The 16,444-nt window shown below is 35.2% G+C and overlaps 2 protein-coding genes across 5 annotated transcripts; one reads left to right on the top strand and one right to left on the bottom strand.

Moving 5' to 3' along the window:
- The first annotated feature begins 6,048 nt into the window (after positions 1–6,048).
- Positions 6,049–11,069, top strand: LOC105136672 (cyclin-dependent kinase G-2-like). 3 transcript variants are annotated; one of them, XM_011042101.1, is made up of 9 exons: positions 6,049–7,996; positions 8,111–8,246; positions 8,355–8,443; positions 8,549–8,660; positions 8,763–8,869; positions 9,007–9,401; positions 10,020–10,102; positions 10,255–10,649; positions 10,750–11,069. In XM_011042101.1, exons 1-6 carry the CDS (start codon positions 6,543–6,545, stop codon positions 9,167–9,169), a joined length of 2,061 nt encoding a protein of 686 aa, XP_011040403.1. In that variant the 5' UTR covers positions 6,049–6,542; the 3' UTR covers positions 9,170–9,401; positions 10,020–10,102; positions 10,255–10,649; positions 10,750–11,069. The 3 variants fall into 3 exon arrangements, with proteins under 3 accessions (XP_011040403.1, XP_011040402.1, XP_011040404.1); XM_011042100.1 differs by having other exon boundaries at positions 10,020–10,125; XM_011042102.1 differs by having other exon boundaries at positions 6,051–7,996; positions 8,763–9,401; positions 10,020–10,125.
- Positions 11,070–12,239: 1,170 nt separating this feature from the next.
- On the bottom strand, positions 12,240–16,430 carry LOC105136671 (uncharacterized). Of its 2 annotated transcripts, XM_011042099.1 has the most exons (5): positions 15,887–15,973; positions 15,702–15,774; positions 14,281–14,712; positions 13,574–13,880; positions 12,240–12,729 (listed from the first exon to the last, which is right to left on the bottom strand). In XM_011042099.1, exons 2-5 carry the CDS (start codon positions 15,738–15,740, stop codon positions 12,587–12,589), a joined length of 921 nt encoding a protein of 306 aa, XP_011040401.1. In that variant the 5' UTR covers positions 15,741–15,774; positions 15,887–15,973; the 3' UTR covers positions 12,240–12,586. The 2 variants fall into 2 exon arrangements, with proteins under 2 accessions (XP_011040401.1, XP_011040400.1); XM_011042098.1 differs by having other exon boundaries at positions 15,702–16,430.
- Between the last annotated feature and the right edge of the window lie 14 nt (positions 16,431–16,444).

The following is a 16,444-nucleotide window of genomic DNA, read 5'->3' as shown; positions in this document are numbered from 1 at the left end:
TTATTAACTAGTTTTTTATCTCTATAAAATATTTATAAAAAATCTTGTTAACTGTTAACAATATTTTATAATTTATTTTATTTATTAAAAAATATTTTAAACTTATAAATTTTTATAAAATATTTTTATAAATAGTGATCATATCACATTATCATAAAAAATCTCAACAATCTGTACACCATCACCATCATGATCTTTGTTGCCCCACAACCATCACAACCAATGCCTTGTTACCGTAACACATGCTCAATATTATACTACCACCACCATATTTCTCACATCATTGCTTATCAAAAACTATTTCCATAGAAAATGTTTACAATGTATTTTTCTTATATTAAAGTCGCAAATCTAAAAAAATACATATATTACCAAAGATTATAACTACACCTTGCTAATTGTTACCGCTATGAACCCTCACTGAACAATTAGAGTGCTATTATTAACAAAAGAATATGAAAACATGAAAATGTATGGTTTATAAATATAATTAATTTAAAAAATATGATTAAAAGAAAATTTTATTTCCGATGGTATAATGAAAGCATATAAAAACTGAGTATTGTCAATTACAGTCTTAAGTTTATTTACAATAATATATTTAATATGCATGAGTATGCATAGATTATAATTTCTTCTTTATATCTAAGATTATATAATAAATAATTATGTATTCTTATTTAACTATATTTTATAAATCACATTAAAATTAATAAGATTGTTTTGCACACAAAGTGCAATACATTACTTTCGTTTTATGTTCAAAATAATTGTGAAAGTGAATTTGAATACAATCAGAATATGGGCCGAAACAGGCAAATTTGACTAAATTCTGGTGGGCAATTTTTTCAAAATAATTCAAGCCCAAACGACGCCCTTGTTCCGAAGCATTCCGTTTGCGGCCTTTTTCTTCATTTCAATTTGTCTTCAAAAGTTAATTATACCTTACTCTCTGATTTAGCAAAAATAATCAATTAATGTTTATTATTTCATAAATTCTTATTTAATTCTTATGTTTTCACATTTTTTTTAAATTAATTCTTATTTCATGTTGCTTTTCAATTTATTTATTTTTTTAAAAGAAAAGGTGAAAAAACGGAAGTAAACAGGATGGAAAATTCAAGAAAAAACGATGACATTTTAAAACTTTCAAAAGGGTTGCTTTAGAACGCTACTCTTAGGTAAGAGGGGAAATTGAAGCTGAAATAATGTTTTGAATTAATTGATGCTTTCTATGAACTTTCAAAAGGGTTTCCATTTTTCTAAAAAATAAGTGCAGAAAAAACTTCCAAGTTATGATTGCTTGACAATTTAGCTGCTTTAATATGTCAGATGAAAGATTACCTTGAATGCTCCATCTTTGGGAGATAAAAGAAAGGCCCAAATCCTGCACCCTGAGTCCGAAGGAATGCAGCATTGCTGCGGTAAAAGTAAAGGCCAAAGTCCACAAGGCAACCAGTTGCAGGTTCTCCATCAATGAGAATGCGTGCCTCAGGCAGTTGCCAACAAACAACTTAGCTATCTGATCATTCAACATGTAAACCCTGTTCCTGGCCTTGTCGTCAAAGGTAATATAGTCCCATCAACAGCATCCTCCAGGTTAACTTGTCCCCTCACGAGGTTCTCCCAACTTGGTGACAGTGCATCTTCAAAGTCAGCCTACCAAAATTAACTAGATTCTCAGTTTCTATATCATGAACGAATTTTGAATTGCATACGTTTAAAGGAAACCAATCATATATTTTGTTCAGCTTCTATTACTTCTTGCTGGCCTGATTCATCACTTGCCAGCTGGAGATTTTTGCTTCTGTTTATTGCAATCTCAAAATGGACATATCTGCAAATTACAACAGTTAATTTTCATTTCTTGCTGGAAATTTATATATTGTGGAATTTCCTACGTGATCATGAATTCAATCATTCATCAATTTCATGTTTAGAAACCAGGGACTCTCCGAGAATAGAGATGGAGTAACCGTCATACTGACCACGAAAACTTGAGTACCAGAATTGAGTTCATTGATATGAACATTTTCCTCTCCACTGGCCCCGTGATCTCCACCTTCCTATCAGCAACAGCTGGTGGGACAGGCGCACATGTCCAATCACCTTCCCTGATGTACCTTGTAGCTGGATCAAACCCTGGTAAAGCCCCCTAATTGTACCTCCTTTTGGCTTCCTTGCGACACTCCATTGCATACTTGATACGGTTCCTAAACCCTGGTAAGGATCTTTGCAAAGTCCCCATCATATCTGCCGCTAATTTCAACCCCTTCTGGAGCATCGTAGCCAAAACTTCTCCGCATGGGGCGGTGCATAGTAATTTTCATAAGTTGCTAGTCCCATTACTCTCCTGTTTTTCTAGCAACGCTACTCTTCTTTCTCGTTAATTTTGGCTTTACGAGAGCGAGATTAATCCAATGTGAATAAAATGAAAGATTTCAGGATTGATTATTGTTGGAAAAATAATTAGATATCAATCTACCTGGATAAATTTATAATTCATAAGTTTCAATTTTTTTTTTATACAATCAAAATTAGGATCAAACAATCAATATATATAAAGTAATAATCACACAAATCAACACTAAGTTTTTTACATGAAAAATCCGATATGAGAAAAATTATAAGATCGTAGTTCACCTAAAAAATTTTACTATCAATAAATAATAGGTTCACAGCTATTCTTTCTTAAATTCAACTAAAAGCTATAATATACATATAATCAAGAAAAACTTATTTTTATAATATAACAAGATTAAAGAAGAAATATTTGAGAAAAACTTACACTACTGACAGCCCCGTTTTCTATGAAAACGACCATCTTTCACATCAATAATTTTTGATCCAACTGTTCAAAATAAAGAATAACGTGTCTAGAAACTGTTGTTAAAATCACAACTCGATCCAACGGTGAACAAGATGAAAATTGAGAAAAGAAAAATTGCTCTACTACTTTTTTTTTTCTTTTCTCTTTTGTTCAATAATGCCACTACCATTAATAGTATCAAACATATTTAAATCAAATAGGCAACCAACTGTCTTTTTTTAATTAATATGGTAGTCCTACCATCATATGATGCGGGACCACACACAACAAATCTCCCCCTCAAGTACCATGTGAGGAATTCATCATATTGGCGATCAATATGTAAGCTTCAATTTAGGAGGCTCTACCAAGCCTGCTTCCCTTCTGTAAAATTCAAACTTCTCTTTCGGTAGAGGTTTGGTTATTATGTCTGACACGTTGTTATCAATATAGATCTTTTTTTAAAAAAAAATGACTTCATCTCTATAACATTTTGAATCCATTAATATCTAACTTCAATATTATTTAATCGAGGGTGAAAAGCAGGATGCTTACTGAGATGGATTGCACTTTGACTATCATAGTGCAACACAAAGTTATCTTAAACTAAACCAAGTTCATGTAAGAACTTCTTTATCCATAACAACTTTTTACCCCTTTAGTAAGAGTAATATATTTAGCCTTTGTAGTGAATAATGCAACATATTTTTGCAACCTTGATTGCTATGAGACTGTTCCCTCTGCAAACTTCATCAAGTATCCTGATATGGACTTTTTAAAATTAACATTACTAGCCATATCTGCATATGTGTATTCATCTAACATGAGATTATTATTACCAAAACATAAGTTGAAACTAGAAGTACCTTTAAGATACCTGAGTATCCATTTCACTACTGACTAATGTTTTTTACTAGGATTGGAGAGGAATCGACTAACCACACTAACTATATAAGTTATATTTGGCCTTGTGCAAATCATGATATACATCAAGCTGCCAACCGCGGATGTATAAGGAACCCTTTTCATCTCATCTATTTTTTTATCACTTGAAGGACACTGCTTAGAACTTAATTTAAAGTGGTCTGCAAGTGAAGAACAAACAAGTTTAGAGTTATTCATATTGAATCTCTCAGGTACCTTTTGAACATATCTCTCCTGAGATATCCAAAGTTTCTCATTCTTCCTATCACGTGTGATCTTCATGCCAAGAATCTGTTTTGCCAATTTTAAGTCTTTCATTACAAAAAACTTGTTTAACTTTTCCTTTAGAATTTGAATCTTCTTAGCATCATAACCAACAATCAACATATCATTCATATATAATAAAAGAATAATAAAGTTTTCATCTGGAAACCTTTTCATAAATGCATTATTATCAGAAGTGGTCCTGTCATTACCATGATTCACCATGAAAGAATCAAGCTTCATGTACCATTGTCTTAGAGCTTGCTTTAACTCATGAAAGCTCCCTTTTAACTTTCAAACTAAATGCTCTTTGCCTTACGATTAATGCTTGCATCTCATCGGCTAACTTAAGATTCATCAATGACAGCTGATTCAAGAACCCTTAAAATTAATTTATATATACTGAAACATCTTTACCATCTTTGTTCTTTAAATTTACAAGGTTTCTAATTATAAAAACCTTATTTTGTGCACTCTCTTTAGTAAAGGTTGTTTCCAACATCTTCCAAACTGTATAGCAGTCATGTTTTTGAAAACTATGATTGATGGACTTAGAAGATACCTGTTTTTTTAACATAAATAGTCGTCTTTCTATTAAGCTCATTCCATTTTACCTCATCCATCTCATCAGACTTTTTTTCTTTACACTTAAGTGGCAAAGCTAAATCATTACAATATAAATGATCTTCTATCATTGTTTTTCATAGAAAATAATTAGAGGAAGTGAGTTTTATCATGCATGAATCTTCATTTTCCATTTTAGCTGCACAAGAAATTTAATCTACACAACTAGTGCTCTGATTCCACTTTGTTGGGAAAATTAGGAACAAATAACCAAACACCAATCTACCTTGATCAATTCACAATTCTCAAGTTTTAATTCTTTTTCCTCTTTATGCAATCAAAATCAGGATTAAACAATTAACAAATATAAAGCAACAATCACAAAAATCAACACCAAGATTTTTACGTGGAAAACCCGATACTGGAAAAACCATAGGACCATAGTGCACCTTAAAACTTCCACTATCAATAAATATTGAGTTCATAACTGTTCTTTCTTAGATTCAACTAAGGGTTATAATATACATATCATTAAGAACAATTTATTCCTGGAATACAACAAGAATAAAGAAGAAGTATTTGAGAAAAACTCACAATACTAATAGCTCTATTTTCTATCAGAATGCAAAGTAATATATTTAAAAGCTGCTATCAAAATCTCAACTTGATCCAATGATGAACGAGATGGAAATCGAGAAAAGAAGACAGATTGCTCTACTGCTTCTTCTTTTTTTCTTTCTCCCCTTTTCTCTTCTCTATTTTGTTCAGTAATGCTACTACCATCAGTAGTAGCAAACACATTTAAATCAAAATTTTAATTAATATGGTGGTCCCATTATCACATAGTGCGGAACCACACATAATAATTATGGTGTTTGTGCTTGTTTTAGGAACTACAAATTACTGGAGGAGATGGTGGTGGGATGGAGGCACAATACAAGGCTATAAGCTGACAAATATATTCTATCAAATGGGATAAATAAAGAGTTTACTAGTTTTAAGCTCAAGAAAACAGATCATGAAGCTCTGTATAAGGTAGCTTTTTTTGTGGGCATAACAAGCCTAGTAACGTTCTTGAAAGCTAAGAATTTTTAATTAATCACATTTATATAAAGAATGAGTTACTATAACATTAAATCTTATTTTTTATTTATAAAAATGCATAATAATTTTTTTTCTACAATTACCATGAAATGTTTTCATTTAAAATATATTCTAATACGCAAAATCCATCAGAATAATTTTATAAAATCATAAAAATGTTTCTATAAGAAACTAAAAAAATACAAAGTAATATAGAGTCAAGAATAATATTATGAGATAAGTTTTTATTTAATTACCTCTTGTGGCTCACAATAATAAAATGGCAAAAGGAGGGGCATTAGAAATGTAAATATAAAATATTTCAAGGATCTAAAACATAAAAAAGAAAAAGGAAAGAGACAAGAATCTCACCGCCCAGAAGTCCACAGAAAAAACGAGTAGCAGCCGACTCAAAACTCTCTATATAAATTATTCCAATTACTAGCGGTGGTCAAACGAGAACACCTCACATAATTGCGTAAACACGCTTTGGATTCTCTCTCCTCTTTTTTTTCAACTGTTTCTCCGATTCCGATCAACGTAGATTTTGTCTCCGTCTCTCTATATCTCCGGTAAGATCTTTGATTACCTGTGTTATCTCAAGGAGAGACACCGTCAAAACCAAAAAAACAAAAGAAAAATAATCACGATCTGGGGTTTCGATTTTTTTTCCAATCAATTTCATTTTTTTCTCCAATTAATCGTATACGGAATTTTCCATATATTTGTTTGATTGCTTAATAGATTTGAAGTACCTTGGTTTTGTTTTTGTTTTTTTAAGAAAAACAGGAAATTGAATTGAATTAGGGTTTGTGTTTGGGTATCTGGAAAAATTTGTTTTGTTTGCTTCCTTGTGAATTTTGATTGAGAAGAGTTGTGTGTTGTGGTTGTTGATAATATGGCGGCAGGGCGGCTCGATGTGTCTAGGAGGCAGGGTGGTGGTGGTTATTTTGATAAGGTGAAGCGGGGTGGTGATCGTGGTTTGGTACGGAAAAATGGTTATCATAGTTCAACGATTGTGCCTAGTTTTGATTTTAGACGAGGTGGGCTTAGTTGTAGAGATGAAGAACAACAGTCAGGGGAACCGTGGCAATTTAATGCCTTCGGTTCCTCGAAATATGAGGAAGGTGAGATACCAGCAAATGAAGATGGGGTTCAATTGCCCGCAGAGAAGAAAAGGAAGTTTTCTCCTATTGTATGGGATGTTGAGGAGAAAAAAGCGAAGATTTCTTCAAAGAATAGAGTTGTTCAGAGGAGTAGTACTCGGGATGTAAATGTTGTTTCAGACGAGGATGTTGTGAAAAGTCCTGTCAAAGGAGGATTGGAGCTTTTGGTGGACAAGGATTGTGTGGATGGAGGATCAACTGATGGTATTGGATCTGAGTATCCAGCTCCTTTGTCTTCTTCGTTGCATCCAAAGAAAGATGAGGGTTATGACCAAGAGCAGGGACAAGTGGAGGAGGAAGAGCTTCCTGAAGCACGGAATATATCCATGTCCCGGTGGGCTTCTGATGATGATTCTCCAAGGGATACCACTTTGATTGATGATAAAGGAATGCACGGAGAAATGGTGTACAGGACAGATTTGATTAATAGAGAAGGGTTCCAGAGAGAAGTCTCAGATAGAGATGGATCAAGTTCATCTCTATTGGATGAAAGAGCTTACAGTGGCAGCTCTGCTTCTGAATATGAATTGCAAAATGATGTCATGGACATTGATGATATTAGGGATGGAAATGCCAGTGATAATGAGATGGAGCAAACCACTGGTGAAGAGCCCACAGTTACTAACCAAAGGGGGTTTAATATGCTAGAGGGTTGTAGAAGCGTGTTCGAGTATGAAAGACTCAATGAAATCAATGAAGGAACCTATGGTAAAGTGTACAAAGCCAGGGATAAGAAGACTGGAGAATTTGTGGCTTTGAAGAAAGTGAAGATAAATGTCGGAAGAGACAAATACTTGGAAGAGTATGGTTTCCCCTTGACATCTTTGAGGGAGATTAACATTCTTATGTCTTTTGATCACCCTTCAATTGTGAGAGTTAAAGAAGTTGTGATGGGGGACCTTGATAGTGTTTTCATGGTGATGGAGTACATGGAACATGATCTCAAGGGGCTGATGCAAGCGATGAAGCAGCCTTTCAGTACAAGTGAAGTCAAATGCTTAATGCTACAGCTTTTGGAAGGTGTCAAATATCTTCATGATAATTGGGTGCTTCACAGGGATTTGAAGACATCAAACCTTCTTTTGAATAACCAAGGAGAGTTGAAAGTATGTGATTTTGGGATGTCACGCCAGTATGGTAGCCCATTGAAGCCATATACCTCTCTGGTGGTTACTTTGTGGTACAGGTAAGTTGCACTTTACATGCTTAATTTATTGTGTATTTTGAAGTTCCCTTGTAATTTTCTGTACTGGAATAACTAGAAGTTTTAAGCTTACCTAGTGTTACTATTACATTGCAGGGCACCAGAACTACTTCTTGGAGCAAAGAAATACTCTACAGCAGTAGACATGTGGTCAGTGGGTTGCATAATGGCTGAAATGTTGACCAAGGAACCCCTATTCACAGGGAAAGGTGAAATTGATCAGCTTGACAAGGTACAAATCAACTTCTGCTCTGGTACTTCACTCATTTGATTTTATTTCTTGTAAGATTTATTTTCCATAGTTCTTTTCTGATTTGAAAAAAAATAAAAATGATTGCAGATCTTCAAAACTCTTGGCACACCAAACGAAACTATTTGGCCTGGGTTATCAAAATTGCCAGGGGCAAAAGCAAATTTTGTTAAGCAACCGTAAGTATCTGTTTGTTCTATCCTGTCTGTTATTATTTTTTTCCCTTTAAAAATATCTGAATGCCATTGGCCTGCACACCTTATAGATACTGCTTTCTTTTTCAGGTATAATCAGTTACGTAAGAAGTTTCCTTTCACACCTTTCACAGGATCTCCAGTTCTCTCTGACTCAGGATTTGACTTGCTAAACAGACTTCTAACTTATGACCCAGAGAAGGTAATTGTAGTGCATATGTTCCAAGTTGGTTTTTGTTACTGCCCCACGGTTTTTAAAATATATGATTATTATACTAATTGGTGTTGCTTATTGCTAATGCAGCGAATAACAGCAGATGATGCTCTTAATCATCCCTGGTTTAATGAGGTCCCACTATCAAAATCAAAAGAATTCATGCCTACTTTCCCTCCTCAGTATGCAAAGAACAGGTAGCTGATAGACTGGATGACTAGAAGCAGTACACAACTGAGAACAATTTCGTGAACCTCTTACCTTTTCTTCACTATTTCCCAGAACAGGGCTTCTTGTTGTGTGCCTTTTTCTCAACTTGTACTCTGACTCTTAGGCCTAATCAAAGAACAATGAAGTGTCTAGATTCCAGGAGCATCGGTGAAGGAAGGCAGTACCAGGTGTTATCTGGCACATATTGGTGGATATCATCCTTTGGGATTTACATCCTTTTTTGTAATGATCCTGCAGTCCTTGACCCGCAAGGTCCTGAGTATTGACCTTTTTCTTTGTCTTCCTTTGTTTCTGTTCTCTTTTAATCAGCTTGAGTTCAGAATGAGTGTAAATATTTCTCAACTCAGTTATAAATGATTAGATTTATTTATATATATTCTTTCATTTAGTGCTAAACTGTTATTCAATCTATTTTCTTGTATATTCAAACTTTGCTTGCTAGAGAGAACTGATGTAAGGCAATGGATTGGGGCGCTGATATTTCTGGTCTCTTGTAAGGTACTGAACCTCCTATTTGTTTGATGATTATGTAATCTGGTTTTATATATTTGCTTGTTTTGATCCAGATTAAAATTTCCCCTGACGTTCAGTTGATTCTACTTTCACGTTGACTCTTTTTATGCTCTCACAAAAGCCAAGACTGTATTTGATATCGTTGTCTTGATTTATTATTCATAGTCAGCTTTCTGCTTTTTAAATTCAGCACATGAAAACCTGTTCTATTTTACGCTTTTGTGGTTCAGCTTGTCAATGCATTTTCTATCAAGCTCAAGAAGAAGAAACGTAATGTTAAGCTTCTATAGCATTTTGTTAGGCTTACATTATTCAATGTAAAAAAACATACCTGATAACCTGTGAAATTTGTTTGGAAAGTGCTCTTTATAGTGTTAAATCAGGTGCCCCTTTTGAGATAATTCTGATGTATATTTGCGAACAAATGATGCATAACTTACATATACATCCCTGCTTCGCTGATGTGTCATTAGCCTCTGTTGGTTTTTCATGGGTCCACAAGTTCTTTTGGACCTCTGTCAACACGTGTAAAGATTTTTCATTTTTCATTTATACATGTTATGTTCTTTTGATTCTGATCCCTGTAAATTTCCGAGTTACCAGCTTCCTTCAATGATGGCTGCAATAGAATTTGCAACTACTCAGCGACCGTGTTTCTCAAGTTCTTTTGGTTGGATGTTCAGCCGGTATGTGAATAGAATGTGGAAAGGTTAACCCCCTTGCTCTTTTTTTGCACTCAATCCTCGCTTGTTAGTCTGTTCTGACTGACTTGTCTTTCTTGATCCAAGATCATTTTGAATATGCATCATTTTCTTTGCAAAAATGTGCTCCCGTGCAGGTTTGGAGGAATATCCCCTGCTCCCTCCATACCCACTTGTTCATGAGTGTGGGATTAGAAGGGGTTTAATGTTGCGGAACATAAAAAGAATAGCACATGCAATTGCCTCCCATGTGCTCTGCTTTCCCACTCTACTTCACAAATTCTTGGATTCTTGTCTCTCTATTCTTTGGGCTTTCGAGTTACAGCAGCGTTTAATATAGAGAAGACTGCCAAACGTGTTGTGGCCTCATGTTTGAGGAAGCGAGCAATACGTGAATGCCCATTTGTTCATTTGGACGTTTCAGTTCAATCTTCACCTCTGTTTCTTTACCAGGAATGATGTTCTTTTGATCATTTTGTGATGAACACAGCTCAAAAATACTTTGAAATCAATGACATTTATTAATTCAGAGGTATTTTTCTCCCGAAGCATATGCTTCGTCTGACTTTGAAACACGAGCTTATTTTCCTTCACTTGAACACCTACATGGGGCGTGGTTTTGCTTTCGACAGAACAAACATCACAGAAGTGCAGTAGCACCATCTGTCAATGAGTATTCTTGTTCGCGGAGCCATTAAGTAGAGGAGCGATAATCCTGAATGCTCAATGATGTCAAAACTCCTCTTGAGCTCGTTGCCTGCGGAGGCGGTATGTGGGGGAGCAATAATTCTCCAGTCCTGAATGTTCGTTCACCTGTTATGCTTTATCAATGGACGAGAGAGTTGTAAAATCGATGTCCCATGTAATTCAGCCATTTATATAGACTGAAGATGTTATGTTATAAAAACTTAGATGATCTTAAACGAGAAATGGGGCCAAAAATTTATATGAACCGTTATAGATTTGTCGAGCTTAAATTGTTCGCTTTTCGGAGGCGCTTAGAAGGAAATTTGACACTAGAAATCAGGCATCAAGTTGTTTGTCAACCTCAGCAAGCGACCTAATGTTTATACATGGCTGCTAACATGGCAACAAAACATCCATCCCAAACATCAAAATATATCTGAATCTAGAAAATATCAATGATCCGACCCTCTTCTCAAATCAGATGGCTCTATTCTTACAAAAAGAACAAGCGACTTCATCTCTAAAACGAAGAAAGTGCTGTTAAGGAAGAATTGGCTCAAGAGTCCAAGTAAGTGATGGTTCCGATTGACCAACGGTTCATTTTCTGATTATCATCTTTGATTTTCTGGTGCAGGCAACTAAATAAATTTTTATACTTTCATAGTTACCGTAGATGTTTTATTAGAAGAACGAATCTGAAAAAGGTTATCTATGTATTAGTATGAGCATTCAATCCAGAGCGTAGAGGGGAAACACCACTGTTTTCTTTATTTTTAATTAACATCTCCATCCTCTGCATGCTAGCCTGTTCATTTCCCCCATGCCTTTCTTGCTTGCATATAATTTCTTCAGGCATCGTTTTCTGCTACACTCTAGGGGTTTCCCGAAGAGTAAAAAGGGTTGCCTGGTTTCCGCTATTCACTTCATAAATTCTTTGATTGTTGTTCAACTTACAGCAGTGTGGATGAAGATCAGTACGCTATCTAAGAAAAAACAAATCGGGGGGTAAGGTGATATCATTGTCTACTGAGTAAGCAACATGCAAATGCCATCCTCGACTCTTTTTCTACCGAAAATAATGTCATGTGCCTATGATCCGTTCAGAATTATTGATTTTTGTCCAGACAAATATTTTTCTCAGGAATCATGCTCCATACAGATGACTGAAACACTTGGCTATGTTACATCACGTAACACTTGGTGCCATAACCCATTTTTAGCCCCCCCTAAAGTAATAATAAAATAACAAAAAAATCACTGCGACCACGCATTTATAGGGGTATTCTATATATTTCCTGCGGAGACAGTAAATAAGAGCAACAATTCTCCAATCCCAATTGTACAATAATTGAGACAAACACCTTGTAGAGCTGCACAGATGGATCAGAAGCAAAATATAAGTGCAATGTAAATCAGGCGAGAAAAAAACTGGCTATGATCTTCCAATGTTATCATATCATTTGTGATAATCCTGTTCAACTGGAGCAACAAGTGAGGAGTTTGACTGGGATTTATAGCTGACTGATATCATAAAGAGTTCTTTCGGGAAAAAAGAATGTGCTTGGAACAAGGAAAATTTAAACCTATAAAACAGCATTCAATCTTATTTATCAACTTTAGTATGCAACCTGATGTTAGAACAAGGTTGCCAACATAGAAATACATCTAAAACAATTACACAAACAACGTATCAGAATCTACAAAGTACTAATTATGCTGCCCATTGACTCCAGCAAAAAATTGGGTGGAATATGCAAGTTTTATGGGGTATGCTGTGTGAATTTACGAATGATAGATAGTTATGGTCTTCCCAAGTACAAAAAGAACCAGCGACATCTCCAAAAAGAAGATAGTGTTGATGAGTGTCCGGTCAATTGTCCATCCAAAAACACTAAACCCACCAGGATTGGACTGCAAATACGTCACTGCAAAAGAAAAAGGAGGGTTCAGTTAACTTCATGGTTATTCCGAGGAAGAAATGAAAAGAGCCACAGAAATTGAATGACTGATAGTTTTAGTAGATTGATATTCAATTATCTGCTTTTGATATGCCAGATCTTGATTATATGATGCAACCAAGGAGCTAAACTTTTTTCCTTTTCTTGGTAGTTGCCAGAGATGTTGGTTAGAAGAATGAATCTGTTCAAGCTATATAAATAGTTGCATAAGAATCAAAATCATCATTAAATTAAAAGGGTTGTCTCTTGAATGGTCCTATTTGGGAAAACAAAGGTTTGCCACCACATCGACACCTATATATTTAACAGCAGAATTGAATGCTATCCCCACTATTGCTGTTTACTATCAGTTCAAGTAGCGTCCAAATGTATAGGCCTTGGAAGCCTTTTGTGATGTGAGAAAAGAAAAAAAAAACTGTTGGCCTCAGGGAAAGTCTGAAATTTGATAGGGGTTCAGAGACCAGGGTGTCAAAAAGGGTTTTGTGTGGCTGATAAAAATTGATTACTACTAGTTTTGGTGTGTACTATAAGGTATGACCAACTTGGCTTGGTTGGTGCTGAACCTATCTCAGGTTGGTGCTGAACCTATCTCACATAGCAAGAGATTCTTTGCTTGTACACGCGATGGAAGTCTCTATCATGATGAGTCTAGCAGCTACATGCAGCAAGCCTAGGATGAGTGAATCCCCACCACTTAGGATTAGGACGAACTGATTAGTTACTAATATGAAACGTATTTTCATTTGTAGCTACAGTGAAAAAGAGACGACAATTTGAGTGCACAGAACTGATTGTTGATTTAGATACGTACCAAAAGCTTCTCTCTTGTGATATGTTGACATATATGAAGCCAACTGGGTAGTAGTTGGCACTGGCACATAGTCAACTGCCTCCAAATCACTTTCCGAATAATTTATGCACAATAAATGGCCTGTGTTGGCAGCCTCCGAGCTTCCACAATTGCTGCTTATTTCCACTTGAGAAGTGTCATCAGAGGCACATGTAACTATAGAATGCCATTTAGCAGCAACTGATCCAGTGCCTTGTGCTCTATGTGTGATTTTTGCAGCAGCATGCAGGCAAATTATTAAACCAACAAGCTCAACTATAGAAGAGATCTGCAACCATCACAAAAATGAAATCTAAGAAAGAAACTCAAGTCTAGAATTGCTATGCAAACACGTGGAGATGCTGGTGTATTATTCAAATATTTTCAGCTAACTTTGAAAGCCGTGAGTTGTATTGTTTAACAATTTGCATTAGAAGGTCTACCTTTCCTTTTCCATCCAAAGTCTTGTACTTCTTTTGTAACTAATTTCATGAGATATTGCTAAAAGGTGATGATTTTGTAACTAGGGATGTTATCTACATATAATGCTTCAATTTAAAGGTAAAGACACAATTAAGCATAACACAAGTTTCTGCAAGAGGTGGAATTTAGAATTGAACAAGTTGCTCCTTATCAAATCTATGGTAAATTGAGAACGAAAAAGCAACAGCATATTTTTCTGCACTTACCACAAAATCACCACCATTGATGAAATTGATAATTTCACTATTCCATGTAGTTTGAAATAAAGCCACGACCTGACTCGCTGTCACAACCAAGAGCTCAAGAATGAAAAAAATTCGGAACCTATGGCTTATCTTAGATAGATAATGTGTTAGACGAATGTGTTCCTCAATGTACTGTGAAACATCCATATCCCTTTCCAAGAGCTTCCCGTAATTTTCAAAGTGAATCACTTGAAAATTGCATACTAAATTGAATAAAGCACAGCCTGATAAATAGATAGTGATTGAATAGGTCCATGAGACAATCAAAGCTATCAGTATAGCAACAGATTGCCCCCAAGAATGGTGTGGTACATATATAATGCGAACAGCCTCGCGAATAATCTTCAGGAGGAGGAATGGTATCACCCATACAGCCAACAAGCGGAAGAAACCCTGAATATATAGAGTTTTCTAATAAATGGCTTGGCATCTATGAATAAAATATATTATAATCACAACTACACAAAAAATTAATGATTATAACAGAAATGTTCTAACAGAGGAAGATTTCTTCACTGTTTTCTTACCAGGTTATTCAGGAATCAAAACATCCACTCAAGTGCATGGCATAAATACAGATGATTAAAGAAAAGGCAGTTTTAAGCTCTGTTCATTAAATGGACAACATGATATTCTATTCCACGATACTGATTAATCTGAGATTGTAGGAGAAAACATTCCTCTGTTAATGGACTCGAGTATCTTACTTCACAGCACAATTCTTCAATAGCCTATTATTGATAGTTTCTTCGATGGATTTGTTTTTGAAACAGTATCTCCATGCAATCAAACGATCCAAAAGGATATTAATAATAAATAAATCAATAAAAAGAGCAGAAGTGCATGACACAACTACAAATAAAAGGACAAACATTCAACTTTGGTAAACTAAAGTTGACAGCATGACTCTTTTTATAGCGTGATTATAATTAATCTGAGATAATAGGAAAAGGGATCCGCTGTTAAGGGAATCATGCATCTGATTGTTAATCTACAACAGAAAGCATTATACTTCAATTATTATTTTTTTTTGCTAATTTGTTATTTGGTTTTCTTTCTTTTTAAAGCATCATCTCCAAGCAATGGGCAATGAACCAGCTCAAAAAGATATAAATAATAGACGGATAGATAGATAAAATAATAGACAGCACAGTTTGATTTATTGAATGTCAAAACCTGACCCCATTAAAATCACTCCAACTTCTCTACTGCCTTCAATGCTCAAGCCATGACTAGTAATTGCACACATCAAGTATGAATCTTAACAAATTAACCACAACCAAAACAATTACAAAAAAATTAATAATAAAATATCTATAGCTTTGATCACTTAAAAAACTACAACAGATTTAGAAAAGAAAAGAAAAAAAGGTTTTCCTTACATTGATCTTCTTCACATATTCATCACGAAACTGCGCCATATGTCCATGATAGCGGTCCACAAAAAGAAACTTCCTGAACCCATACTTCCTCAAGTTATGTGAAATACAAACAAGAGAAATGGCAGCAACTAGACACTGAAACACCAAAACCTGAATCTCAAAGCTACGAATTTGGTACTTCTTACAGTCAGTAGTGCAGTAAGAAAAATAGTGGATCATCACAACAGGAAGAGCAATACCAAGAAGCAAAAAAGTGAGCCACGAGAGAGTGAGACTTATAAAGGAGTGCTGACAAAAGCCAAAGACCCTTAAAATGGTTTCTAAATGGTTTAGAGATTTGGATAGATGGGCTTCATCCTCTTGGTCTTCATATATGAGAGGGACTTGTGTTGTTGATAAGTTATCTGTTTGCGAGCAACGAACTGCCATTTCAAAGAGTGAAAGTGAGGTTTTTTTTGGTGGGCTTTCTGATTATAGACAGAGGAGAGTCAGAAACATTAAAGGCGCTAAACTAAACTAGTGGATTTCGGGGAGAAAGAGATGGAGACAGTATCTGTCCGTGTCTGAAAGGAGGCCGTGTTCATCTCTATGTTTATTTATTTTCTCTTCACAAAATAACAAGTAAAAAGGCAATCTTGTATCCCACTTCGGTTGCTTTCACGAGGAGGAAACTCTCGTTTCGTTTTTCTTGATTGAAGGCATTGTAGATTCTGAGACCTGGAAAGTATGAAAGAGAGGTGGAT

The sequence above is a fragment of the Populus euphratica genome, unplaced genomic scaffold, assembly GCF_000495115.2.
Source record: "Populus euphratica unplaced genomic scaffold, PopEup_1.0 scaffold60.1, whole genome shotgun sequence".
NCBI classification, from domain to species: Eukaryota; Viridiplantae; Streptophyta; class Magnoliopsida; order Malpighiales; family Salicaceae; genus Populus; species Populus euphratica.
The sequence above is the reverse complement of the archived record's forward strand: the minus strand, read 5'-3'. Positions and strand labels throughout refer to the sequence as shown.

Coding starts and splice junctions, on each gene's coding strand:
- LOC105136671 (XM_011042098.1), bottom strand. CDS start 16,130: ATGGCAGTTCGTTGCTCGCAAACAGATAACTTATCAACAACACAAGTC. Junction 13,881..14,280: donor TCAATGGTGGTGATTTTGTG/GTAAGTGCAGAA, acceptor TGATGGTTGCAG/ATCTCTTCTATAGTTGAGCT. Junction 12,730..13,573: donor TCACAAGAGAGAAGCTTTTG/GTACGTATCTAA, acceptor TTTCTTTTGCAG/TGACGTATTTGCAGTCCAAT.
- LOC105136672 (XM_011042101.1), top strand. CDS start 6,543: ATGGCGGCAGGGCGGCTCGATGTGTCTAGGAGGCAGGGTGGTGGTGGT. Junction 8,247..8,354: donor AAATTGATCAGCTTGACAAG/GTACAAATCAAC, acceptor AAATGATTGCAG/ATCTTCAAAACTCTTGGCAC. Junction 8,870..9,006: donor CCTCAGTATGCAAAGAACAG/GTAGCTGATAGA, acceptor TCTGACTCTTAG/GCCTAATCAAAGAACAATGA.